This window comes from Aedes albopictus, chromosome 2, assembly GCF_035046485.1.
Source record: "Aedes albopictus strain Foshan chromosome 2, AalbF5, whole genome shotgun sequence".
Classification (NCBI taxonomy): domain Eukaryota; kingdom Metazoa; phylum Arthropoda; class Insecta; order Diptera; family Culicidae; genus Aedes; species Aedes albopictus.
In genome coordinates this window covers 465,346,368-465,371,915 of record NC_085137.1, presented here as the reverse complement: position 1 = coordinate 465,371,915, position 25,548 = coordinate 465,346,368, and the positions used below count along the sequence as shown (strand labels likewise).

At 39.7% G+C, this 25,548-nt stretch overlaps 1 protein-coding gene across 1 annotated transcript in view; it reads right to left on the bottom strand.

Annotated features, from left to right (window-relative positions):
• The window catches only part of LOC109418868 (uncharacterized), a 515,512-nt gene that overhangs the window by 112,292 nt on the left and 377,672 nt on the right, over positions 1 to 25,548 (bottom strand). The window contains exons 6-7 of the mRNA XM_062853981.1: positions 25,192 to 25,280; positions 3,913 to 4,149 (exon numbers count right to left, since the gene is read on the bottom strand). Coding sequence (XP_062709965.1) covers positions 3,913 to 4,149; positions 25,192 to 25,280 — 326 coding nt within the window. The remainder of the gene's footprint in view (positions 1 to 3,912; positions 4,150 to 25,191; positions 25,281 to 25,548) is intronic.

Genomic DNA, 25,548 nt, shown 5'->3' with positions numbered 1-25,548 from the left:
AAACTCCGAGTGCTTGTAGGTCCTCCTCGAGCATGGTCCATGTCTCGTGCCCGTAGAGGATTACCGGTCTTATTAACGTTTTGTACATGGTGCATTTGGTGCGTGGGTGAATCTTTTTCGACCGCAGTTTCTTCTGGAGCCCATGGTAGGCCCGACTTCCGCTGATGATGCGCCTCCGAATTTCACGGCTCACGTTGTTGTCAGCCGTCAGTAAGGATCCGAGGTAGACGAATTCCTCCACCACCTCGAAAGTATCCCCGTCTATCGTAACATTACTACCCAGACGGATCCGGTCGTGTTCGGTTCCGCCTACCAGCATGTACTTTGTTTTTGAGGCATTCACCACCAGTCCGACCTTTGCTGCTTCGCGTTTCAGGCGGGTGTACAGTTCTGCCACCGTTCCAAATGTTCTAGCGATAATGTCCATGTCGTCCGCAAAGCACACAAATTGACCGGATTTTGTGAAAATCGTTCCCCGGCTGTTGAGCCCGGCTCGTCGCATCACATCTTCCAGCGCGATGTTGAAGAGTTTCCGTTACAATGGTTTTTTACGGCTGGCTCGTAGGGCCTGACACCAACCTCCTACTTTCCGGAGGACCATATTGCACAGTTGAGCTTAGAGTCCTTCCCTGGCACTCGGACGTAGATCAGCCGCCTCTAACATGGGGATCAGACGCTGTTGTGAGCCGCTCCTCCTGGAGAACAGACGCTCAGGTTTGCCGAAGCAAACCCCGCCTTAATGTATACTATTCTAATTGTACTATTTCGAACTGGTTGCCGTTGCGCTGCTGTCACTTTTCTACCCTGTCCATGGGTAGAATGATGAGCACGGGGATGTTGATGTGTGGCTCTTGTTCCTTCTCCAGTCCGATTGGGGGTCCATTATGAGTTGCCGTCAGCCGATATCAAAGTTTCCAGGTTCGTTAGAGCATATGCTCAGAAGAGGGTCAGGTGTCAGCTGCTCTCGGGGGAAGAGGAACTGACGAAAAATTGCAAGTACCGGGGCTGGAATCGAACCCATGACCATCCACTTATGAAGTGAATGTGTTGCCACTACGCTACGGGCCCCGGCAAAAATGCAAAAGTTGTTCCAAAAGTTTTTCCTGCTTTTCTTCGTTCATGAATAACTCCAAGAATTGTTTCACGAATTGTTTCGATAATTCTTTCAAAAGCTCTCTGGGAATCTTTCTGGATGATTCCTTGGAAGAAAGTTTGCTTGGAATTGTTTCCAGATACTCCAGCTGTTTTTTTTTTAATTTTTTAATTTGCGTCAACAATTGCTCCAGGAGTTCATCAAAAACTGTTTCAGAAATTTCTCCAAAAATTCATCTCTAGATGATGCTCCAAAAATTATTTAAAAGTTTTGTAAATGTTCCCTCGTAATCATGTCCAGGAGTTACCCATGACTTTTTCTTGGATTTTCCCTGAAACTTCTCTAAAAAGTTTTACAATTCTTTTGTGGATCTCATAATACTCAAGAGAAAAATCTTTCCCAACAAGGTTTTGCCCTAAAATTTCTGTAGGACTTCTCCACGTATTTCTCCAAGATTTTGTGGGAAAATTTGTAAATTTTTTGCCAAAAATTATTTTTTTAGAACTTTCTTTAGAATGTTTCTTCAATTTCCTTCTTCGATTTCTCCTAAGCATCGTAGAGGAAATTTCCTAGATCATTTTCTAATAATTTGTAAGACTTTCTGTGATTTTTTTCCTAGGACATTTAAGGGTTCTCAGGTTTTTAATTTTAAATATTTCTTAATAACTTTCCACAGATTTTGGTTTTAGAATGTTGCTGAAGGTGCTAATCATGCTTATGTCACCATGGATTTGATAGGAGTCCTTCATCCTTCAAGCGTTATTTTAGAAATATGAGCGATACTTTTTTCAGGAGCACCGTTTTTGGAGTTTGTCCTAGAATTACTTCATTGGATTGTTTTATTATTACAGTACATTCAAATGATTGTTTGATTTTTACTGAATTTGCACCTGTAGAAGAAGTAGAGTCTGGGACCATTTCGGCAGGGTGACCAATTTTGGGCACTTGCTGCTATAACACAATCAACTTCAAACTTATTGACTTAAATTTTTGAACGTAGCTAGACTTTGTGCTTATCTAATTGTGTCCCAAAAATTAAGTGAATCGGTTCAAATTTGACTGAGTTATAGCAGAAAGTGCCCAAAAAAGGCACCCTGCCCAAATGGTCCCAGACCCTATTATATACGTTTTTTTTTCTAAGCAAGTCGCCAAAACAAGTGTCTTTCGGAAAATTGTCAAGGAATTTCTCTTGAAGCTTTTTCATAAATTCTTCAAAACATCTCCCAGAACCCAAGAACTCAACAGATTCTTTGCCATTTCATCTACGGTCATCCCTACCAACTTCTTCACGGATTGCTGTTGGAATTCATTTTACGATACTATGATTTATGAACAAACCTTAAATTCATCCAGATATTGCAACTACACACCAAAAATCGATTGAGGGTTTCAGCAAAATTTTGCTGAATTTTGCCGAGCTGAAGGCTTCAGCAAAAATTTTGCTGAAATTCAGCAAAATTTTGCTGATTTGTTCAGTAAACTCTGCTGATCACCAGTAACGTTTTGCTGAAATACAGCAAACTTTGCTGAAAGTTCAGCAAAAAATTTTGCTGGACCCTTCAGCTCGGCAAAATTCAGCAAAATATTGCTGAAAGCGTTTAGTGTGTAGTTTAAATGCGGGAATAATTGTTCTTTAGAAATTTTCCCTTAGATGTTTGTAAGAACATCATCGGTGGTCGCTCCAGAAATTCCATTAAACATTTTCAAAGGACCATTTCAAAAGCTCGTTCAAAAGCTGTTCCAGAAGATGCTGTCAAAATTCCATTGAGTTTTTTTTTATTTTTATTCAAAATTTTAGTCTAAAAACTTCTTTTGAAAACTTTTGAAGTCAAGCACTACTCTTTGGAAGAATTGTGGTATGAATTATTCGATATTGACGAAAATTTGTCATGAAGGATTCGAGTGATTAAATAGAAACCATTTAAAAAGCTGCTTCTTGCTATCATAATCATTTTGTATAAATTGGTTTCAGTGAGTTGATATTCTGCCCAGAAAATTCTTTGAGCTTCCTAAATCTCCAAAAATTGCAACATCAGTTCTTCAAGCATTTTCTACAGCAATTCTAAAAAAAATCAGAAAATGTCTTCACCATTTTACTGTGCTTTCTTCTCCTGAACTTTTTTTTCTGAAAATTGTGTCAAGCGTTGCTCTGAACTTGATCTATGAGTTCACCAAATATGACGATGGAATTCAAAAGTGCAGCTAAAAGCTAAAGTTTACAGGAATCAAGATTCGAAAAAGTATTCCGCAATGGATTCTTCAAGAAATTTCTCCATTTGCTTTCAGAAATTGAAGATTTTAAGAGAGGATTCCATTATTCCGCAGAATCATTACCTATTCTGCGGCTTAGTTGCTTAAAGCACCGATCCAACAAATATGGAGTCGTGGGTTCGTTTCCCACCAAAACACGTTTTTTTTTTTTCACAGATTCGTCTCTAAATTTGTAAATGAATACGAATTACAAGTTGCAGAATGCATTTTTTTATCGAGAATTCTTCTAGAAACCCAAACAACACACATGTCATATAAGAGTTACGGCAGCTCAAGTTTCGGTTGTATAGAAGTAAATTTAACGTAAATCTAGCATTGTGCTAGAATTACGTAAATATAACTTCTATACAACCCAAACTTGCGCTGCCGAAACTCTTATACAACATGTGAGTTGCTTGGGCAAAAGATCATCAATCGTTGTCAAAATTAAAGAACATCCAGTTATCCATGGACCCGCTGTTATGTAGGCATTTTTGAGGAATATTTTAAAAACATTTTCGTATCGACCAAAATTTACGAAAATTGAATTTCTTCCGACATCCACTTACCTTTTGACCAACGCCTTGTGCTCGTTCTCCTGACTAATAGACACCATTGCGTGCTTACACGTAGGCACCACCTTCTGCTTAATCGTCCAGTAGCAGGTCACATTTCTTGGATACATTCCCGGATAGTTTGGGCTTTGCAACCGGCAGCGCTTCCGGTAGCACTCGTCATACTGCCGGGTACAGTACGTCCCCGGGGTAACCTTCCCCAGCTCCAGCAGCTCATTCGGGGCTCCATATCTGCGAAAAGCAATCAAACAATAGTTTATCAATGTAGGGAAAAGATAAAAACAAAAACCAAACAGACAAAGCAAATCTGTTTGATTCTGAAACGATAATGAAAACATGGGAAAAGTTTCGCTCTCCACACCACACTCATCACCTACCATACCTTTTCGCTCGCAATCCAATCGCAAAGAGACACAAATCCGACTTCCGTACGTCGCCCGTACCCAAACCATTCACCGCAGGTGGCGAAAACTTTCTCCGGTAAGAAATCTCAATTTCAAACATGCGTCTGCCGTCTCGTGTTTTTGTATGTCTGAGGTCTAGAGGTTCCGCCATCAATATCAGTTCTACTTTAACATAGTACGCGATAGCTTTCCTGAGCCGGATAAACAAACAAGTGTTTCCTGACTGGAAAGGGCCAGATTCTTTCCTTTTCTGTGTCTTCCTTGAACTAACAACAATTGTTACAGCAGATCTTCGAGTGCTGCGATTTGAAGTAATCGAAACAAATTCGATTGTAGGGGTTGCGTACTGGTAGAGGCATGGGGTCAACATAAACATTCTAAGCATGTTGTCGGTTCAAAAAGAACTTTGACAAAAAAAACTATGGCATCTTGATATCTCAGGTCATCTTAGTGAGAGTAGACAGACACGTCTGACCAACTGCACGCAGAAAAAAGCATGGTAAAATCAAAAATATTTCAGGCAAACTCAAATAAATTGTCAATTTGTTCTGGCAACAAAAATAAAACTGTTTGGAGCAAATCGAACGTCAAATTTGAAGCAAATTCAATCCATTTTTGAAACAAACATGTATCTTCTGACAGGATATGCTAGAAACAAATGTAAAAATTTTTGTTTTTTTTTTGTGGCAGGTCGGCCCTACGGAAATATTTGTTTTCCAATTAAATTTACAAAATCATTTCCTTCTCTAGGAAAATCCACTTCCCGCGTGGCACTTTCAATGCCAACATCATGTTGATAACATACGCTCCCAAAATCAATGTGATTTCGTGGAAACTTTTGGTGAAACTTGCCTTTTTTGCAAGAGGAAATCTTGTTTAGTGATGCAGCTGGAACTTGAGAGTTTTGTTTATGTTCTCGAATGCGGAACGGGGGGCTCTTCAATGGGTATTGTAGAAATCAATATGTAATTGAGTTTGTTTTGAAAATGAATATTTTAGTTTTAAATATTTCATCAGTTTACCGAATAAACATGAATGTTTTTGTTTCAAACCAACGAAATTTGTCTCCGTGTGAAACGCTGGTTCGTGATTTCTCCAGATTAATCTGAGATTCCTCCGAGAATTCTTTCTGAAGTTTAATAAAGGAATTCGATCGAAGAATTTCTCCAGAAATTCCTGGAGGATCCACAGAAAAAAAAACTCCTGAATGATTCACAGGAGAGACACAAGGAAGGTTTCCAGAAGATTTCAAAATCTTGATTTCCAGAAAATAGTTCATGAAGACTTCTACAAGAAGCACCAGGCGGAACTTTCCAGAAGAAATTCTAAGATGTTAACCTTCACAGTACCAGGTGATACAATAAAATTTTCAAAAATCTGTTATCTTGTGCAAGTGTTTTCGATTTACGTGAATATTCACTAATCAACTTTATCCACTAATAATTTTAAATTTTTATTTCAGCACACATTGTCGTGGACAGTTGTGAGCCGGGTGCACCTGTTCCGGTCACGTGGCAGGTCGGAATTGGTTTCGTTAGGGAGCTGTAGGGAACATTTTTATTATTTCTTGCAACTCTACCGTTGCGGCAGTTCAGATATTGAACATGGTAAAAATTCAAAGCTTCCATAAGTTCATTTCAATCCTTGGTGCAAATCTAGAGTCCTGTCAAATTTTTAGCCATTTCGGTGGGAATTGCTATGGAGAATGTTCAAAATATGTTATCCGCGCTGTAGAGCATTTTTTCACATGCTTCCAAAGACAAATTGACTTATTCAGATCTAACTGACGAATGTTGCTGAAGATTGCAACTCGTCCTATTTTGATTTAATGCTTATATTCAGAGTTTCCCATTGCTCATGTGTACATAAATGTGACAGCGAGCCTCCCACCAAATTGTCTCCCAGCTCTTCAAAATCGCAGTGTGCTGCGCTCCTAGGAGGCTCACGAAAATTTGGTGGGTGCGAGCTAGGCGCATAGCTCCCGGGGAGCTCGTCTCATGCGCTGCGTGAGCTGTTGGTATCTAAGGTGAAAAACAACTTCTTGGTAACGAAGAACCTCAACAACTTTTTTCCGTACACAACTCAAGTGTCTGGTTGGTCTATAAGATACGACTAGGGACTCTCAATGCAAAGGTTAAGGTTTCAATTCTCGTTCGTTTAGGAAGTTTTTGTCGTAAAATTTTCTAATTTAATCAGCGCATGAGACGAAGCTCATGAGACACATCTTGAGAAAAATGAGGCGCACAACTTTCAGTCTCAAAATGTACAGAGCTCCTGGGAGCTCGCTTGCCATGTGGCTCCCGTACATGGGACTACAGCACGTGTACATCAACTCTGCTTATATTGCCACCATTAAATCACCATCGAAATGGCTAAAAATTTGACAGGACTCTAGATTTGCACCAAGAATTGTTATGCACATATGGAAGTTTTTCATTTTTAACATGTTTGAAATCTAAACTCCTATACTCCACCGTTATACTGCTCAAAATTCATGATTTTTCATCCAGAAGTCAAAAGGAACTGAATCGGAGACCAACAATTGTTATTTAAGAATGTTTGGCATGTTTTCCTAGAAATGCCCATTTAGGATACCCCAAAGAACAAGCCTAAATTTGTGTGGTTCAAATAACAAAAATATTACTCATTTGTTCGAAATTTTGAAAAGTTCGAGTTGGCACCTGGTAAGAAGAAATTCCTGAAACATTTCGAAAAAAAAAATTCTGGATGATCGTTGGAACGAACTTCTGTAGAATAGCCACAAGAAACTCCTGAAGCATTCCCACAGGGAATTCCTCGAAGAATTCAAGGAAATACTCATGGAAAATTTCCACAATGAGCTGCTGGAGGAATCCCCAAAAGAACTCCTGAAGGATTTCCACGGAAACTTCCGGTGAATTTTCAGATTGAGCCACTGAAGGTTTCACAGAAGAACTCTTGGAAGATTTCTCAGGTTCCCAAAATAAACTTCTGGAGAATGACCGAAAATAAAAACATTTGAATGGTTTCAAGGAGAAATTCTTGGAACATTATCAGAAAAAAAAAACTCTTGGAGGTTTCCTTTAAATAGCTCCTGAGGACTCCCAAAAAAGTTATTGTCGGGGGTTTTCACAAAGAATTCCTGAAGGATTCCTAGAATGAACTCTTGGAAGATTGCCAACATAAATTTCTGGAGGTTATTAAAATGAAACTCCAGAAGGATTTAAAAAAAAACTCTAGGAACTCCTGAAGGGTTTTGAAAATTAAGTGCTGGAAGATTTCTAGAAATATCTTTTGGATGATTATCAGAAAAACTCCAAGAGGCCTTTCTGCAGAATTTTCGTTAGGAACTTCTGGAGAAAATTCAGAAGAAAGTTCTCACTCCCGACAATCTCACAAAATGTGGGTTCTTCCTTCGGAAGGGAAGTAAAACGTGGGTCCCGAGATGAACTAACCTCAGGCTAAAAATCTCGTTAATACAGATAAAAAAAAAGTTCTGGGGGATTTTCAGTCATGGAAGAGTCACAGAAGAAGCTGCTGAAGAGTACTTGGAAGAACTCCTATAGAATAAAGTAGCCTTTGAAGGCTTTCCTGAAAGAACTCCTAGAGATTTTCAGTAAAATTTCCTGGATGATAGATGTATGGAGGAAATTCTGAGCGATTCCCAGAAAAATAATTTACAGAAAATCCTGAACAATCCCAGGAAGATTTCTTGAAAAAACCCAAGAAGTTATTACAGATAGAAACTAAGAAAACAATTTTTTGGAAGAATCTCAGGAACAACTTCTGGGATAACCCCAGAAGGAATTCTTTAAAAAAAAATCTAAAGGACTTTTCTTATGAATTAAAAAAAATATATGTGTTTGAGGAATTCCCTCAGAAAGAAATCCTTGAAGAAACTACAGAAATTCCTAACGGATTATTTAAATAATTCAAACTCCAGGTGGAACTCCTGGAAAAAAAACGGCCCAAAATGAATCTACCCAATCTAAGTGAATTGGTTGACAGCTTCAAGTAACCTGTGCAAATGAACAAAAACTTGACAGTGCGACCCAACTTTTTGACTAAGTTGCCACGGTTGTTAAACGAATAAGTTAATTTAAAATTTCTACACACGTACCTTTTAACCATTATATCAGGCTGCAGTTACACGCTAAAAGATCTCAAATCTGAATATTTTTGCGTTTGCACGGACCAAAAATGTATGGAGCAAGCGAAAAAAGTTGGGCAGCTCTGATCTGGAGTAATCTGAGAAACATTCTCGCAGGAGTCACAGAACCCCTTGAGGAAACTTCAAAGCAGTTTTGAAGGAATTCCAAGGGATCCCATGAGAAGCTACTAAAGGAACTCGATTTGGAGTTCCTGGAGGAATTTCAGAAGTATCTTATAGAGTAATTGCTGGTAGAAATTTTGATGAATGCCCCAAAAGAAGTCCTGGACGAACTTCTTATAGGTTTTTCGGATAAGTCGTTCGAAAACCCATAAAAAAACTTCATTAGGAATGCTAAAAGACTCCAAGCAAAATCGTACCAAACTATCAAGAGAAATCGAAAATGCTACTTTATTGCTTTAGGTATTAGTAGGTCGGCTCCAGAGGCATGCTCTTCTTCATTTGGAAACTTGTGGCATGATCCTTCCTCTAGGTAATCCGAAAACTACCTATGGCGGAATTCTAAGAGATTGCTTCAAAGAATCTCATGAGATTTTTCTAATGTATCCCAGATGAAACATTAACAAAATTTCCAGTAGGAAGATTTCCTGTGAAACTTCAAGAAGAATCCCTGATGATGATTAAGAATCCCTGAGTGAAATTGCTTCAGAGTCCTTGGAATGAAATACTGATTGAATTCCGGGTTTGAGAGAAGCATGAATTGGTCTCAGATGGCTCTGAAAGAAAAGAATATGGGTCTCAAGGAGTTTAATGAGGAAATAGGGCCTCTGGGGATTTAACGGGGATCTCATCATGGATTATTGAGGGCATATGGGAAGGAAATTTGAAATCATTGGATTTTCTGCAGAATGGAATTTAAGTGGGTAGGCGGTTAGCTCAGCTTATTGGACGCAGTGGCTTAATTACCCCCAGCAGCAGGAAGGAAAAAAATATGGAAAGAAGATACAGAAGGGACTTCATGAGGGTTCCAAAACGGATTTCAAGAGACAGGGCAGTAAAAGGGGAATTCCAGGGGAGTTTCCGATGAGTTTTACTAGGTTTGCATGAGTGCTGCAGATGGTTTCAGAGAAACTTTAAGTTGGTTCTAGGGGTGTTGCAAGCGGTTTCAGGGGAGGAGTGTACATGGTGGTTTGATGAGGTCTTAGGTGGTATGGTTGAAAGGGGTTCGTGACCAATTATCCAAATAATATTGTGCTCCTCTTTGGAGCCACCATGTAGAATATCTTGGAGTTTTCTACTACATACGATGTCTTTAACGGCTTTTTTACACCTCTGTTAGTTAAACAGTATCTGTTATCAGTTGTGAAAACATATTACATTGGTAAGAATGGATAACCACCCACAGCTGTTAAAATGTACAATAAGGCAACACACCATATTTGTACTCGTACGCAAACGATAGAGCTAATTTTCCCTAGAAGAAGGCTGTCAAACACAGCTGAAACTTCGGGCAATTAATAAACTACCGTTTTAATTAGCAAGACTGAAAAGCTGAAAACTCTAAACAAAATGTGAGTTTCAAATTTTATTATTATACAGAGTTAGTAGAAATTGTAGTAAAATCAGTACATTGCATGAACTGCAGTACATTGCATGAATTGCAGTAGCATTTCATGAAATCCCTGATGACGCCCATAATCATTTGTTCTGCATCTTACTCTTTCTGTGAGTTTCAGGGGTGTTTCATCAAAGTTTAGAAGAGGGAAGATGAACTGAGGAAAATTCCTCAGGGTTTCAGAAGGAGGTCATTTGAGGGTTATCGGGAAGTCTTAGGGGAATTTAGGAGAGTTTTAAGTAATTCTTAAAGGGGTTTCATGTGGGTTTATGTAATCCTTTTCTGAGGCATACATCCTCCACCATCCTAGATCGTAATGTAATCCGTTAAAATCCTTTCTCAAAGTCCTTGAAATAACTTTAAAGCCCAGCTTTAGCAGCCAGTGTTGCTAAATGTCTTGAATTTAACGGTGCTTTGACAATTCAACATTACTTATATCATGTGCTTTTCAGTGTAATATTTAACTGGCGCAAAACCCTTTTTGAGATTATTTCTGAACTATCTCAGGGTTTTGCAGCTAAATGCTAAAACCGCCCTGCAACAACACTGAAATCCCGTGAAATTGGACACATACACATCGAAACCCTTCTGCGTTTATTTGCCGGGTTTCGCTTCAAAGACTCACCTGGAACCCCTTTGTTATTCCATATTTCAATCTCTTAAATTATTTTTGCTCGTATAAATGCCCTTTAACTTTCTATCACTCTTTATGGAAAGGACCATTCCTTAACACCTAAAATCCTTTCGTATCCCCTTTTGCCATTATGTGGCTCATTTACACCACCACCGCTCTCAAATCCTCCTTTCGGTTACCGTTAATCCCTAGAGCCATCCTCTAGCAGTTCCCCTTAAATGTCGCTTATGACCCTCTTAACGAACCCCCTCTTTGCAACGCCTCAACTCTTCGTGGGACCCTGTCCCACGCAACACACATGTCATATAAAAGTTACGACAGCGCAAGTTTTGGTTGAATAGAAGTTAATTGGACGTGATTCTCGCATTGTGTTAGAATAACTTTCAATTGACTTCTAAACAACTAAAACTTGCGCTGCCATAACTGTTACGTGTAATGTGTGTTGCTTGAGTTGCTCCCTGTTGTAAGACGAGATTGGGTATTAGATGGTTATCAGTTAAGCTAGCACTAACTTTCCTTTTCGCCCTATCCAAGTCACTGCTGTAACCTTAAGGGCATGTCCATAAACATCGTCGACTCTTAGGGGAGGGTCTTTCTGGCCAAAATCTACACTCAATGCAAATTTTGAAAATTTTGTATGGACAAAAGCCTACTAGGGAGGAGGAGGGGGTTTGAGATTGCCAAAAACGAATCTACGTAGTTTATGGACAGCGCCAAAACGCCTCGACAGAACTCTGTCGTGGTTGTCGTCGGTGCCAGCGAGGAACGACCAAGGGGTGCCTCAATTTTTTGCTTGATCGGTTCCAAATTGAGACGAATAAGTAAATGAATCAATGAATAGGGATTGGTATTAGCAGTTGAGCGTCTGTCCTTACTTAACTGTACTGACTTACTGGAGGTAGGCAGCCCAAACCAATTGGAAACGATTGGAACCAGCCAGCAACGAAAGAGCAACCGAACCAATAACCTAAATCCGCACACAACCGCAAAGAAGACAAACCAATTTTCTCCTCTTGTCGTCGTTTTGAATAAGTGGCTCCCGGCGGCGGCGTGAGCGTTGTTCATGGTAATGCCCAAACACAGACGGTGGTGCACCTTCTACCTAGCAAATTGATGAAAAAATCTAATGGAGAGGTGTCCTCATAGACGGCGATGGAGAAGATTTTTTTCCAAAAATTGATTGGAAGATTGTCGAGTCTGGTTGTGAAAAAAGGAATGAGAGAAAAAGAGAGCAATTTACCTTGCCTTGAGATTGGAGATCAGGGAAGATATGAGATACCAATACCTCTTAAATTGGTTGGAATTTTAACCAATTGAGTCTAATGGGTCAGATTTGAGTTTGTGCTCGATAGATGAGATAACTAATCCGGACTAACAGGCATCTTCAGTGTGTGAGTATTGGTGATCTTTCATTTTTTAGGCGAGAATGTCACTTGTCATATCAGGTAGCACATTTCGAAGCAGCCCCAAGCTTTTGTGAGTGGAAATGAGCGTCCGCGTTTTATGAGCGATAAAAAAATGGCGTCTATTAATCAGAGTGTGGTCCATTTGCGTTTTAGTCTGCTCAGATGTATACGTCAGAAGAAAAAATGATAGTTGTAAAACCTTTTCAATAAATACTTTTCAACAGAATAAAAAAAACCTCATGCTCTATCTAAACTCATTCAACCAACAACGAACCATATTCAACTTCAATATCCCAAAATAAACCTTCATCGTAAAACTCATTCCGGAAAATTGTCACATGTTTGTCTGTTTATTTTCCGTTCCAATTCCCATTCATCTGCCACAGGTGCAATCTTGAAGTGTCGTCGTTCATTGTCATGCAAGGCCCTCATCCTCCAGCTGGATCCACCACATTTCTAAAGGTACTAACTCCTTTGAACCAAACGAACACTATACCGTGCCGTAGTTCACCCAATTGCTCAATCGAGGCTCTCTCTCTCTCTCAGCCCGACAACACCTAAGACCGAGCAAAAGCATCTTTCAACTCCATTGCAGTCGTCCCGAGTAGACGTAAATGATACTATATATTGCTCAGTAATGTCTTATGTTTGTAAAATTATTTGTGGTCCTAAAAATCAATTATTTTTTTTAAATTTTAATTTTCAGAATTTTTCGTCAGTTACTGCATTATTATTTATGATGTTATGTTCTTTGATTCACATTTCTTTTTATTAATTGGTTATGATTATTTTTCTCAATGTTTTTATGTTCTTAAGATTGTAAGGATTTCAGTTGCAAATTTTTCTTTTATCCATTCTCCATCTCCATCTTCCATTTTTATATTATATAGCGAGATTCCTGGCTAGACTTTACTTTGGTAATTTCCCGCTACACGGGACACTTCCGAAGCCAGATTTGGACCCAAACAAGTTTTGATTGCAACATTTCCGTTTCGGTAGGCATCTCTCTCCCCTTCCATCCCATCGTCGTTGCACATCCCCAATTTCCGTCGGTTTGTAATCATTCATGAAGAACGTCACATTCCATGTTGATTTCGTCGATGCTGCTCCCGTCTGTCTCCATTTGGATGGTGGTGTGCATCTTTGACGACGATCTTTGAATCTCGACAATTTCTACCGGAGCCAGGCAGCAAGCTTGGAGAAAGCTGGGAGAAACTGTTTGGATTAGTACCTATACACCCTTTGCCATATGTGTATGGTGCCTGTCTGTTTATCTTACCGGGCTTCTTGCTTCCTTTTGAATGGGTATGGCCCATCCAAGACCCGGAATCTGAAGTTGAGTCCTTTCCATTCGGAGATGCTGTTTTCGGTTGAGTCGGTATGAAGTTCGATGTACATGTACCGTACCAACATATGCGGAGAGAGCCGTGTGTACTTAGTTTGCTTGCCAAATATGGCAAGACACTTATTCACTTTCTTACATGCTCTTTCCACTGTTGTAGGTACCAACCAAGGGGAAATGAAAGAGAGGAAGTTCAAAGGGCCGGTTCTTCCGAAACACTGGTTCACGGTGTTTCCGAAGGGCTGTTTACACACACGTACAACAACACTCATGGAAGGTCGGCAAACAGTCAAGGGTTGTGTTTTGATAAGCAAGGCGTAAAGGGTTGGTGGTTGGATGGACTTGAAGGGGGCAGCATTTGCAGAATGGAAACGATTGAAAGGAACTTATGTTGAAGTTATGAATCAAATGATTCTCATGAAACGATTTTACCTGTGTTCAATGGGAAACTTCATAATCGAATAAACATGCAAAGTTCATCCTAATTGCTCGAAGTTTATTTCGTTTGTCGAATCGAGCAAAAAATTATTCGATTCAAACGTTCTATGAGCCTTTTATGTGATTTATGTTTTCTTAGTTAAATTTGGTGTTTTTGTTAGCTTTTGTTAATGGAATTTTTTAAGCTAAATCTCTAACAGCATCTCCTCTGTTTGAGTGCGCCTGGTCTTCATCACGTTCTATCTTAATTCTTTCAACTCCGCATCCTCCTTCACTGTTATGTAAAGTGCAGCGTATGTCTTCTTGTCGTTCGACTTGATTTTCAACGCAACGCCCTTTTTTCTCTCCCTATGAGAGTGGCAATTTTCGTTCTTCCGAGCCGATTACTGGCTCGCTCTTTTTGTTTTTCTGTCTCTTCAGTTTCTCCAGGCGTGTCCCGGTTCCTTTTCTCTGAACGAGTATTTCGGTGGCTCTTCTGCGTCTCCAGATAATCAACCGTAGCTCATTTCGTGACTTCCTCCTGAGACTTTTTGGCTGATTAGGCTTAAACTTGAGTGCCTTCTGATCATGCTCTGCCGCTGAAACGACTCGTTTAACTTTCTCTAAACCTCGCTGATTCATGAACGCTAGCTCCCGCTCTCTTTCTTGGGGCTCACTCCACATCGTACGACTACCAGTGCTGTCATGGTTCAATCAGAGCTGGTTACTCAAGGTTTCCAAATGTCAGCGCCTCTTAAGTGGTGCACTCATATAGGAATGACTTCAATATTGCGCTTAATAAATTTCCTTAATAAATTATCTAATGATTTTTTTCTGTAATTATCGTGGGAGGGGCGTTCTTGCAGGAATTTCTTTTATGAGTTCATCAAGATTTTTTCTGAAGATTCCTTCGGGAATTCTTTCAGAATGTATTCCTTCTCATGTACTTTTTTTAAATTTTCTCCACGATTATTCTCCAGGCACACTGCCTGAAATTCCTTTAGGGATTATTTCAGGATTTATCAACTATTTCCAAAATTATTATAGAAAAGAGTTTGTTCTAGGATTTCCTAGAATGATTGCAGGAATTCTTCTGAAGATTCGTCCAAGTATCTCTTAGAATGCATTTCTGTTCGTGTATTTTTTTTTTTTTTTTTGGAAATTTCTCTAGAGATTCTTACAAAAGTTTCTCCAGTAATTTTCCTTAGGTCGTCGCCTTGACAATTTTTTATTTCAAGACTTTTTTCAAAAGATTTATCTTCGAGCTTTCCAAATTTTCTATTATTTTTCAAGCTTGAGTAAATTTTCTAAATTATTACATATTGATATTTTTTAACGATGCTTTACCATTATGTGGCATTTGTGTCATAAATTTCCTAAAGGATTGCAACAGAAGTTCGTGCATTTCTGAAGCAATTTCTCCAGGAGTTTTTCATGCAATTATTGACTTACCCTTGATGGACTTTTTGAAGAAAAAGGTGTACGAGTATCTGAAGGAATATTTTGATGATTTTTTGAAGAAACTGTTGGAAGAATTTATGATCATTCCCAGTTGTGCATTTGGACGAGTCGGACGTGTGCTCCGTATCTCACCACGCGATAGACCTCGTATAAGTGGAGTTTTTCCCCCGCAAGTGCGGAAGGTAGGTATCCGTCGCAGGTAGGTATCCGTCGTAGGTAGTGTCGCAAGGTGGTATCCAGCGCAACCCGGGAAGCGAGGTGCTTGCATCATCGTACATCAAAGAAGAAGCATCGCATCTAATGCCGTTTTTCTTTTTTAACCTGGGTTGGAACTGGATTGGCGGAAAATGTGTAAACAAACAACGTCAAACAAACTTTAGTACAAGCGAAACCGAAATCGGGTTGGGGTTGAAACTGTGATCTGATCCAGTTCCAACCCAGGTTGGAACTGGATAATAAAGAAAAACGGCATAAGAAAATCATCTTTATCGCCATCATCAGCCCCTCCGTCATCGAAGAGGACGGCGGCGACGGGTGCGAAGGCAGACGCGACGGACAGCTTTACCATTGACCTGCCTGTGATAAATATCTACCTGCTTCGGTCAGATAAGTATCACTCTTTCGATACACTCTTTTGTCCGCCCAATTTGTTTTGATCGCTTTTGTCTATTGTATCCCCAGTCCACATTCGACCACGTGCTTTTTTTTTTGACATCCATAACAGTGGTTCCCAAACTACTGTATACGGGTAAGGGTGTACAAACTGTAAATAACAGAACATTTTTTTTTGTTTTTTTTATTAGCTATTTTTTTCTTTTTTTTTTCAATACCTTTTTTTTTGCATCCTACAGGGTGCGCTATAGCCGAGGCGGTAAACGCACGGGTATTCAGCATGACCATGCTGAGGGTGACGGGTTCGATTCCCGGTTGGTCCAGGATCTTTTCGTAAAGGAAATTTCCTTGACTTCCTTGGGCATAGAGTATCTTCGTGCCTGCCACACGATATACGCATGCAAAATGGTCATTGGCAGAGGAAGCTCTCAGTTAAAAACTGTGGAAGTGCTCATAGAACACTAAGCTGAGAAGCAGGCTTTGTCCCAATGAGGACGTTACGCCAAGAAGAAGAAGAAGAAGGGTGCGCTAAAATAAACATAAGAATTAAATTCGTATATTATTAGTACAAGTTTTTTTTTGCTTTATATTTTTTTCTATATATTATTAACATTGTTTGGTTTACAAACCAAACAGTTGTCGTCCTAAGGAAGAAAGTGCACTGTAAATACTTTAAGGTTTTTCTCTTCCTCTTTTGCACTTTTGAGTTATTTTCCATAAATTTGTTTCCACATGGACGATTCGATTGGAGGCGAAACGCCTCCCAATGATATCACTGCTCGTACGCGGTTTTATCAGCCATCTTCGCATGGACCTTGGGTTGTCTATTTTCGGCGCAAATGCAAACCATTGAATATGCTTTCGATTTCTCGAGAGCTGACGCGTAAGTATCCTGGGACCGTTATTCACCAAGTGAAAGCATCCAAGCTGCGTGTTACCGCACCTAGCTACAAAGCAGCAAATGAAATTGCTCAACACGAAGCGTTTACTGTTGAATACGCGGTCTATGTGCACGAGAAGTGGAGGTGGAGGGGAAGATCCTCGACGAAATGCTGACATGTGAGGACATCAAGACCGGCTTTGGTCGATTCAAAAATAGGTCAATTCCTGATGTGGCTATCCTAGACTGTAAACGCTTATCTAAGGTTTCCATGGAAGGAAATAAAAAGGTGTACTCGCCTTCAGCGTTTTTTCGAGTGACTTTTCCAGGTTCCGTCCTCCCGGAATTTGTTGTAATTGATGGTGGTTTTTACCCAGTGCATCTTTTTAGGCCGAAGGTTTTTAATTGTACCAAATGCAAGCAGTTTGGTCACAGTGATAGCTTTTGCGACAACAAGCCCCGTTGTGGCAAATGCAACCAAGCTCATTTGGAGGACTCTTGCACACAGGAAGCGGAAAAATGTAGCTACTGTGGCGGAGATCCACACGACTTGCAAGTTTGCCCGGCTTACAGAAGACGCATTCGAAATGAGAGTCGCTCTATCATAAAGCGCTCCAAACATACATATGCGGAGATGGTGAAATCTTTTAAAACACCAGATTCCGTGTCTGAATCAGCTGTCCCAGTTGAAAATCCCTATCAGGAGTTGTCTTCCGATGATCAGGACGATGGCGAAACTGATGAGGGTAGATCTCTTTCGGAGGTACACGCACCTGGAAAAAGGAAGTCATCATCTTCCCCGGGATTGCGCAGAAAGGTCTTTTTAAAGTCTTCCCTCAAAAGTTTGCCTAATGTTAAAGGAGACGGGGTAAACTTAAAAACTCCGAAGAATCAGGTTCCTTCAGCTTCAGATCCATGTTGTAGCAAGAACCTGTCACCCCCGTCTCCGCCTGTTAAATACACTTCAAAGAGAAATAATCGACAAGGTAGCAAGAAAAAAGCTACCAAAGTTCCTCGCAGTTCAAACAAGCCTCCTAGACCCAAGCGAGGACTGTTTACTTTTAGGGTTCTCGTGGATCGCTTATATAATGCCCTCAGCCTTCCAGAAACATTTAGAGGCATTATTGATATGTTTATACCTACAGTAGAAGAATATCTTCGGAATCTGACACAATCATGGCCCCTCCTTGCTGCGATCATATCTTTCGATGGATAATTCATCAAGTGAGGTACAAGATATGATCACTGTGCTACAGCGGAACTGTCATAGTCTAAAACCTAAATTAGACCTGTTTAAGTTTTTGATTCACAACTCTGATTGTGATATATTTGCCCTTTGTGAAACATGGCTTTCTTCTGAAGATGAACTCAACTTCCACGATTTTAACATTATACGCCAGGATAGAGATGACCATTATGGGGGAGTTCTTTTGGGGATCAAAAAGACTTACTCATTTTATAGAATTCCAATCGCGACTCATCCTGGCGTAGAAATCGTCGCTTTCCAAATAAACGTAAAGGGTAAAGAACTTTGCGTAGCTTCCGTTTACATTCCTCCAAGAATTTCAATTAACCGCCGTCATCTTTGGAATGCGGTTTCTGCACTATCACATCCAGTTTTAATTCTGGGTGATATGAACGCGCATGGTACAGGGTGGGGCGAACCATATGACGATAATAGAGCGGCCGTTTTCTATGATTTGTGCGACGATTTCAATTTGAACATTTTAAATACAGGTGAAGTGACACGTATTGCATCTGACGGCAAAGAAAGTCGTCTCGACCTATCACTGGGGTCAAGTTCACTATCATTCGATTGCTTGTGGAAGGTAATCGATGATCCTCATGGTAGTGATCACTTACCCATTATAACCACCATAAAGCATAATAGTGAAAGGTCAGACCATCCAATTCAGGTTCCTTTTGACCTCACAAGGAATATCGATTAGCAAAAGTATGCAGAAGCGGTATCTTTTGGCATCGAATCATTCAATCCCCTCCCACCTTTGGATGAGTATCGATTCCTGTCTGAACTGATATATAAGAGTGCATTAGAATTACAAAAACGACGTGTTCCAAGTGCAACTTTCAAAAGAAGACCAGCCACACTAGGCTGGGATGATGATTGCAACCAGTTGTATCTTAAAAAATCTGATGCTTTCAAAACTTTTCGTAGGCACGGTACCTCAGATCTTTATCAAGAGTACGCAAAGCTCGAAAGACAACTGAGAAACCTGCTGAAAGCGAAGAAGCGTAGTTATTGGCGAGGTTCTCTCAAGAGAAACTTCAATGACAACGCTTTGGAGAGTGGCTCGCAACATGCGAAACCGCTCTTCTTCTAATGAGAGTGACGAATACTCCAACCGTTGGATATTCAGCTTCGCGAAAAAGGTCTGCCCAGACTCAGTCCCAGCACAACCGATTTCTTGGGAAACATCCTCAAGAGACGATTCTCTGGACAGACCCTTCACTATGCTGGAATTTTCTATAGCTCTTCTTTCATCAAACAATTCCGCTCCGGGACGCGATATGATCAAGTTCAATCTTCTTAAAAATCTCCCAGATATCGCGAAAAGACGATTACTGGACCTGTTCAACTCATTCATGGAGAACAACATCGTTCCGCCAGAATGGAGACAGGTCAAAGTAATAGCTATTCAAAAGCCTGGTAAACCAGCGTCTGATCATAATTCATACCGCCCAATTGCTATGTTATCATGTTTAAGGAAATTGTTAGAAAAAATGATCCTATCGCGACTCGACCATTGGGTTGAATCGAATAATTTGCTTTCAAATACACAGTTCGGGTTTCGCAAGGGCAAAGGAACAAACGATTGTCTAGCGTTGCTTTCAACAGATATTCAACTGGCCTTTGCGGAAAAGGAGCAACTGGCATCAGTTTTCTTGGATATTAAGGGCGCCTTTGATTCAGTTCCCATAGGAATATTGTCAGAAAAACTGCACAATAGTGGACTTCCAGGAATTTTAAATAATTTCTTGTATAATTTGTTGTCAGAAAAACATATGAGTTTCAATCTCGGACAACTGACAACTTCCAGACTTAGTTACATGGGCCTACTCCAAGGCTCATGTTTAAGTCCCTTGCTTTATAATTTTTACGTGAAAGACATTGATAGTTGCTTGGAAGGACAATGCACGCTAAGACAACTTGCAGATGATGCTGTGGTTTCTCTAAAAGGCCCACATACAGAAATGTTGCAAAGACCATTGCAAAATTCTCTAAATAATCTGTCAATCTGAGCAAGAGATTTAGGGATCGAGTTTGCTCCGCAAAAAACTCAATTGGTTGTGTTTTCTAGAAAGCGGAACCCAGCCCAACTGAAACTCAATCTTTTGGGAATAGAAATCGACCAGTCTTTGACTTCGAAATACCTTGGGGTCTGGTTTGATTCAAAAGGCACTTGGGGTACCCAAATCAAGTATTTGGTGCAAAAATGTCAACAAAGGATCAATTTTCTACGCACAATTACCGGAACATGGTGGGGTGCTCACCCGGAAGACCTCATAAAACTTTACAAAACGACTATTCTCTCTGTTCTCGAGTACGGCTCTTTCTGTTTCCTCTCTGCAGCAAACTGCCACCTAATAAAGTTGGAACGAATTCAGTACCGTTGTCTGCGTATTGCCCTCGGCTGTATGCACTCAACGCATAATGCGAGCCTAGAGGTCCTGGCAGGGGTGAAACCTCTCCAGAACCGATTCTGGGAGCTCTCGCTAAGGTTACTTATCAAGTGTGGAGTGAGCAACACACTTGTCATTGAAAACTTCGAAGAAATGCTCAGTCTGAACACTCAATCAAAATTCATGAGAATTTATCTGTTCTACATGTCATCTGACATAAGCCTACCAAGTTATAATCCTCCCCGTGTACACTTCACTAATGACAGTACCTCTGTTAAATACGATCTGTCCATGAAACAAGCTATTCATGGAATACCAGATCAACTTCGATGTATATCTAAGTATTCCTCGCATTTTTAACGAAAAGTACCAAAATGTCAACTCTTGTAAGAGATTCTTCACTGATGGGTCTCGCATAAATGGATCCACTGGTTTCGGTGTCTTCAATGAAAATTTCACCGCCTTCCGCAAACTTCAGGAACCTTGTTCGGTTTATGTTGCTGAGCTGGCAGCAATCAATTTCGCTTTGGGGATGATTTCAAACATGCCCGTAGACCATTTCTTCATCTTCTCGGATAGCCTTAGCTCGATTGAGGCACTCCGGTTGATGAAACCTGTAAAACATTCATCTTACTTTCTTACAAAAATAAGGGAGCAGATTGGTGCACTGGTCGAAAGATCCTACAAGATTACCTTTGTATGGGTCCCCTCACATTGCTCAATTTATGGCAATGAGAAGGCGGACTCTCTCGCAAAGGTGGGCACACAGGAAGGTGAGATCTATGATAGAAGAATTTCACATGATGTATTTTTCCATTTTGTTCGCCAGAGTTCTCTTCAAAGTTGGCAAAATGATTGGCGAGATGGCCAGCTGGGACGGTGGTTACATTCCATTATTCCTAATGTTTCTTTGCGAGTATGGTGGTATGGTCTGGATGTAAGTCGCAATTTCATTCGCGTGATGTCAAGACTTATGTCCAACCATTACTCGCTAGACGCGCATTTACACAGGATTAACCTCGCGTTGAGCAATGTTTGTACTAAGTGCGGTTCCGGTTATGATGACATCGACCACGTAGTTTGGCAATGCCCGGATAATGACGCCTCCAGAGCGCTACTATTGGATACCCTTGAGGCCCGAGGTAGACAACCCTTTGTTCTTGTGAGAGATGTGTTGGGGACCCGCGATGTCACATATATGGGATGTATTTTCGACTTTCTTCGCTCTGCTGGTATAAAAGTTAAATTCGCTTGTGTTTTCTTCTCCAGTTTTTTTTTTCTCTGTTTTGTCCTCTTTGTGTTACCAAGCTACTCCTGGTCATCCGGAAGACCAAGTCCCACAACAAGTTGGTACCAACACCACAAGGCACCGAATTCGCTAGCAAGATGCGATTCACCCCCGGATGAGCAGCAGTGAAACCTTTGGCTCAATCCTTACCCTGTCCATCCTTCAAAATGTGACCTTCTAACCTTGAGCTGCCACGAGTACCCTGGCTTCCACCCATTACTAACAGATATCATTAAAAAGTTATTACTCTGTATAATGTATACTATTAAGTACAAAGAAAGATCCTCGGCTCCGTAAAGCGTTATACGCGATTGAGCCCCAAATAAATGAACTAGATAAAAAAAAAGAATTTATGAAAAAATCTTTGTAGGAATTTCTGAAGGAATCTCTGTTAAAAAGCTGAAGGAATCCTGTAGAAATTAACGAGAGGTTTTCTAAACGACTTCTGAAGTAATGACTTACGGAGTTTCAGAAAAAAAGAGAGTAATTTACCTAACAGGAATCTATGAGAAATTCCTTTAAAAATTCTCAAAGAAATATCTGATGGAAGCCCTTTTTGGAAAACATTCTGTAGGAATTTCTAAACCAATCAAGATGTTTTATAAGAACTTTGGAATGCGTAAAATACTTCCTGGAAGGAAATTTTTGGGGGAGTTTTCTAAAGGAATCCAAAGCAATTAAAAGGAGCTTATAAATAAATGTGTATGGTAATATCTCCAAAAAAAAAAAAATATATAAAATTGGAAAAATCAGAAAGAAGTGGTAGGAATTCTCATGGAAAACTCCGAACCCATTTCTGGCGGAATTTCTTAAGAATCCCGTTGAAGATTACCTGGAGGTATTTTTCAAGAATTCATAGAGGCGTTTCTGAGGATATCCATGGATGATTTTCAAAATGAATCCTTCGATAAATTTTTGGAGAAATTTCTCAAATTCATGGAGAATTTTTCGATGCAATCCACACAAGATTTTTAAAAATATTTCTTTTAGAAATTTTGAAAAAATATCTAGTGAAATGTCAAAATAAATCCCTTAATCAGGGTGTTTACTCACAGGATAAAATGAAATTCCCTGAGTTTTCCAGGTATTTCCAGAGGTAAATTTTAAATGTTTAAAATTAAAAATAGCCCTTACCTTATTAATATGTATTATATTTTTATTTCTTTTTTATCAAAAACTATACAGAAATGTCCTCAAAACTTGAGTTTAAAATTGAAAGGAAAAATAATTCTAGAGATTTCATCAATTCACTGAATTATTCCAAGAACTGTTACATTAACCATTACAATTACATTTACAATTATTCCAAGAACTGAGGGATTTTTATATGAATTTCTGGTAGATTTCTTAAAGAAACTCCTGGAAGAATTTTCGAAGAATTTCTTTAAAAATTCCTATAGGAATTCTTGAAGAACTTATTGGCAGACATTCTTGGAGGAACCCCTAAAAAGATTCTTTGAAGCATTCTTCGCGAAAGTCTTGGAAGAATTTCTGAAGGATTTTTTTGAGGAAATACACCGATAAAGCAAAGAGATACAAGCGTAGAGCTTGTAGGGCTTGAAGGTATTAATTCCAGAATAGTTTGAATGACCTGGATCACCAAGTGGATGTTATGCTGGGTTATAAGAATTGCACTCTGGGGCTCTTAGAGTAGCGTAGATTACACCCCACGAGCATTCGCTACAATAAAAATATCCAAAAACTTACAAATATTGCAACAGATACTTCAAAATATGTTGGGGTCCATTTATATGCCAGTGGACACCTGAATAGCAACACATAGTATATAATGGGATGCAACAGGCACAATCGTGAAAGAATTATGCCGATAGAGTGAAGACAAACAAGAGTAGAACCTGTAGACCTTGAAGATCCTAATTCCAGAATAGTTTGGATAGCCAGGAATACCCCATAAATGTACCAAATGCGAAATAGTTGTGCACTGAGGCTTCATCAGCAGTAAGGAGAGGACTACATTCCACGAATATTTTTTTAAAATTAAAGAATGATACAGTATGTAGATATCGTAACCCAAATTTCAAAGTGTATTGGAGGCCATTTGTATTTCGCGGAATGCCCAACTAACACAATATCGAGTTGCTCGTAGCATTGCGAGGTCTAATGGGCATCAACGTGAATAAATTTCTTGGACAGAGTTAACACAAACGATAGGTAGACGTTGTAGATCTTAAGAAAATTAATTCCGGAGTAGTTTGGATGACCTAGATCACTCAATTCATATACCATGAATTTTCTAGGGGTGCTTTGAGACTTTTTGAGTACCGTAGACTATGTTCTGTGATCATTCATCGTGTGTAAAATTTGGTTTAGAATGTTGGATTTGTGACACAAACTTCGGAGTACTTTGAAGGCCTGAGAATTGCTCTGGGATTAAACCTTCAATGGATTATGATAGGTAGTAATAAATTGCATGTCAAGGATCAGTGAAAACTATGGATGATTAGCAAAACGATGAAATTTGAGCAAAAACTTGAAGAATTGATAAAAATTACAAAAAAGGCCACTGCCTAAAGAAGATCGCCCTGGGTGTTAACGGGTTAAGGGCGTAACCGCTAAAAAATCAATAATTCTTTAGAATAACATCACATTTCATAACGGTTCCTAACTTTGGAGGCACCAATTACAAAAGCTATGAAAAAGCACAAAGCTGAATCTACGTGAGATGCGGAAGTTAGTGAAAAGTGTGATCTGGCAAAAGTGCTGAAAACTGTTACTTTTGAGCACTCTTATTAGTATCGAAATGTAGTACTGAAGTTTTTTTTTACGACGGTAATGGTACCGCGTAAAAGCAACCGCGTAAAAAAAACCGCGTTATTTCAAAAAACGTCGTAAAAAAACCGCGTAAAAAAAACTTCAGTGTACGTTTCGGAACACTTGTACTAGTTGAGAAAAGCAGGCCATTTACTCACATTTTTTTCAATTAAAAAGTGGGAATATTAACAATGTAATTGTAAAAACATATTTTATAAAATTTGTAATTTCAATAAGCCCATTTCCATATTTTGTGACATTCGAAATAATCATGGCTATCAAAAAAATCACAACGCAAACCATCAGTACCCTTATTCTACATTTACACAGGTTTTGAAACGAACTGCTTTCATACCTCAGGCTTTAACTCCTGTATCATGATGGAAATGAGTAAAACTTTGCCTATACATAATTAATCATGCATTTCTGGCACTTGAATCAAATTCATGACGTGCGCTCCGATTTCCATATCCAAAAATCAACTCATCACACGTACCCATTCATCGAGTTGAGTTCCCCGAATCCGAATAAACCCATCCCTTCGCATTTCACAAATCATCCAATTCCTTCTCAGACATGCATTCGAAATGCAGCTCCAGATTCGCATACAATCCACAAACATACACATGTGCTTCGGTAAAAGCCCCCCGAGGAGCATTTTTTTCCACCGGTGGCTGCCCACCCGAACAGTTTCTGCTGAATAATTTTACCTGACAATGGCGTCTGATTGACTTATGAATTTGTACCGGATGCGAAACTCGAACGGCGTCACGGCCTGAAGTCCCGGTGCCTGGAATACCTGCGGGAGAGATAGAGAGAAAAAAGAAAGAATAGCAATGAGAAACACAAATACGCCCACACATATGGATGAGGAAAAGCCGTATCCGATTAGAGGCCATTTGGTTGGCGGCGGACGCTAGAGAAGAAAAAACTTGCCATCGCAAACGAACCGGCTTTCTGGAACCAGAATCATGCCAATGCTAGTACAACATACCTAGGACTCTAGGAGAAATTACTATCATCTATATTCAAATGGAATAGGCACATTCGCTGGACGATGACGACGA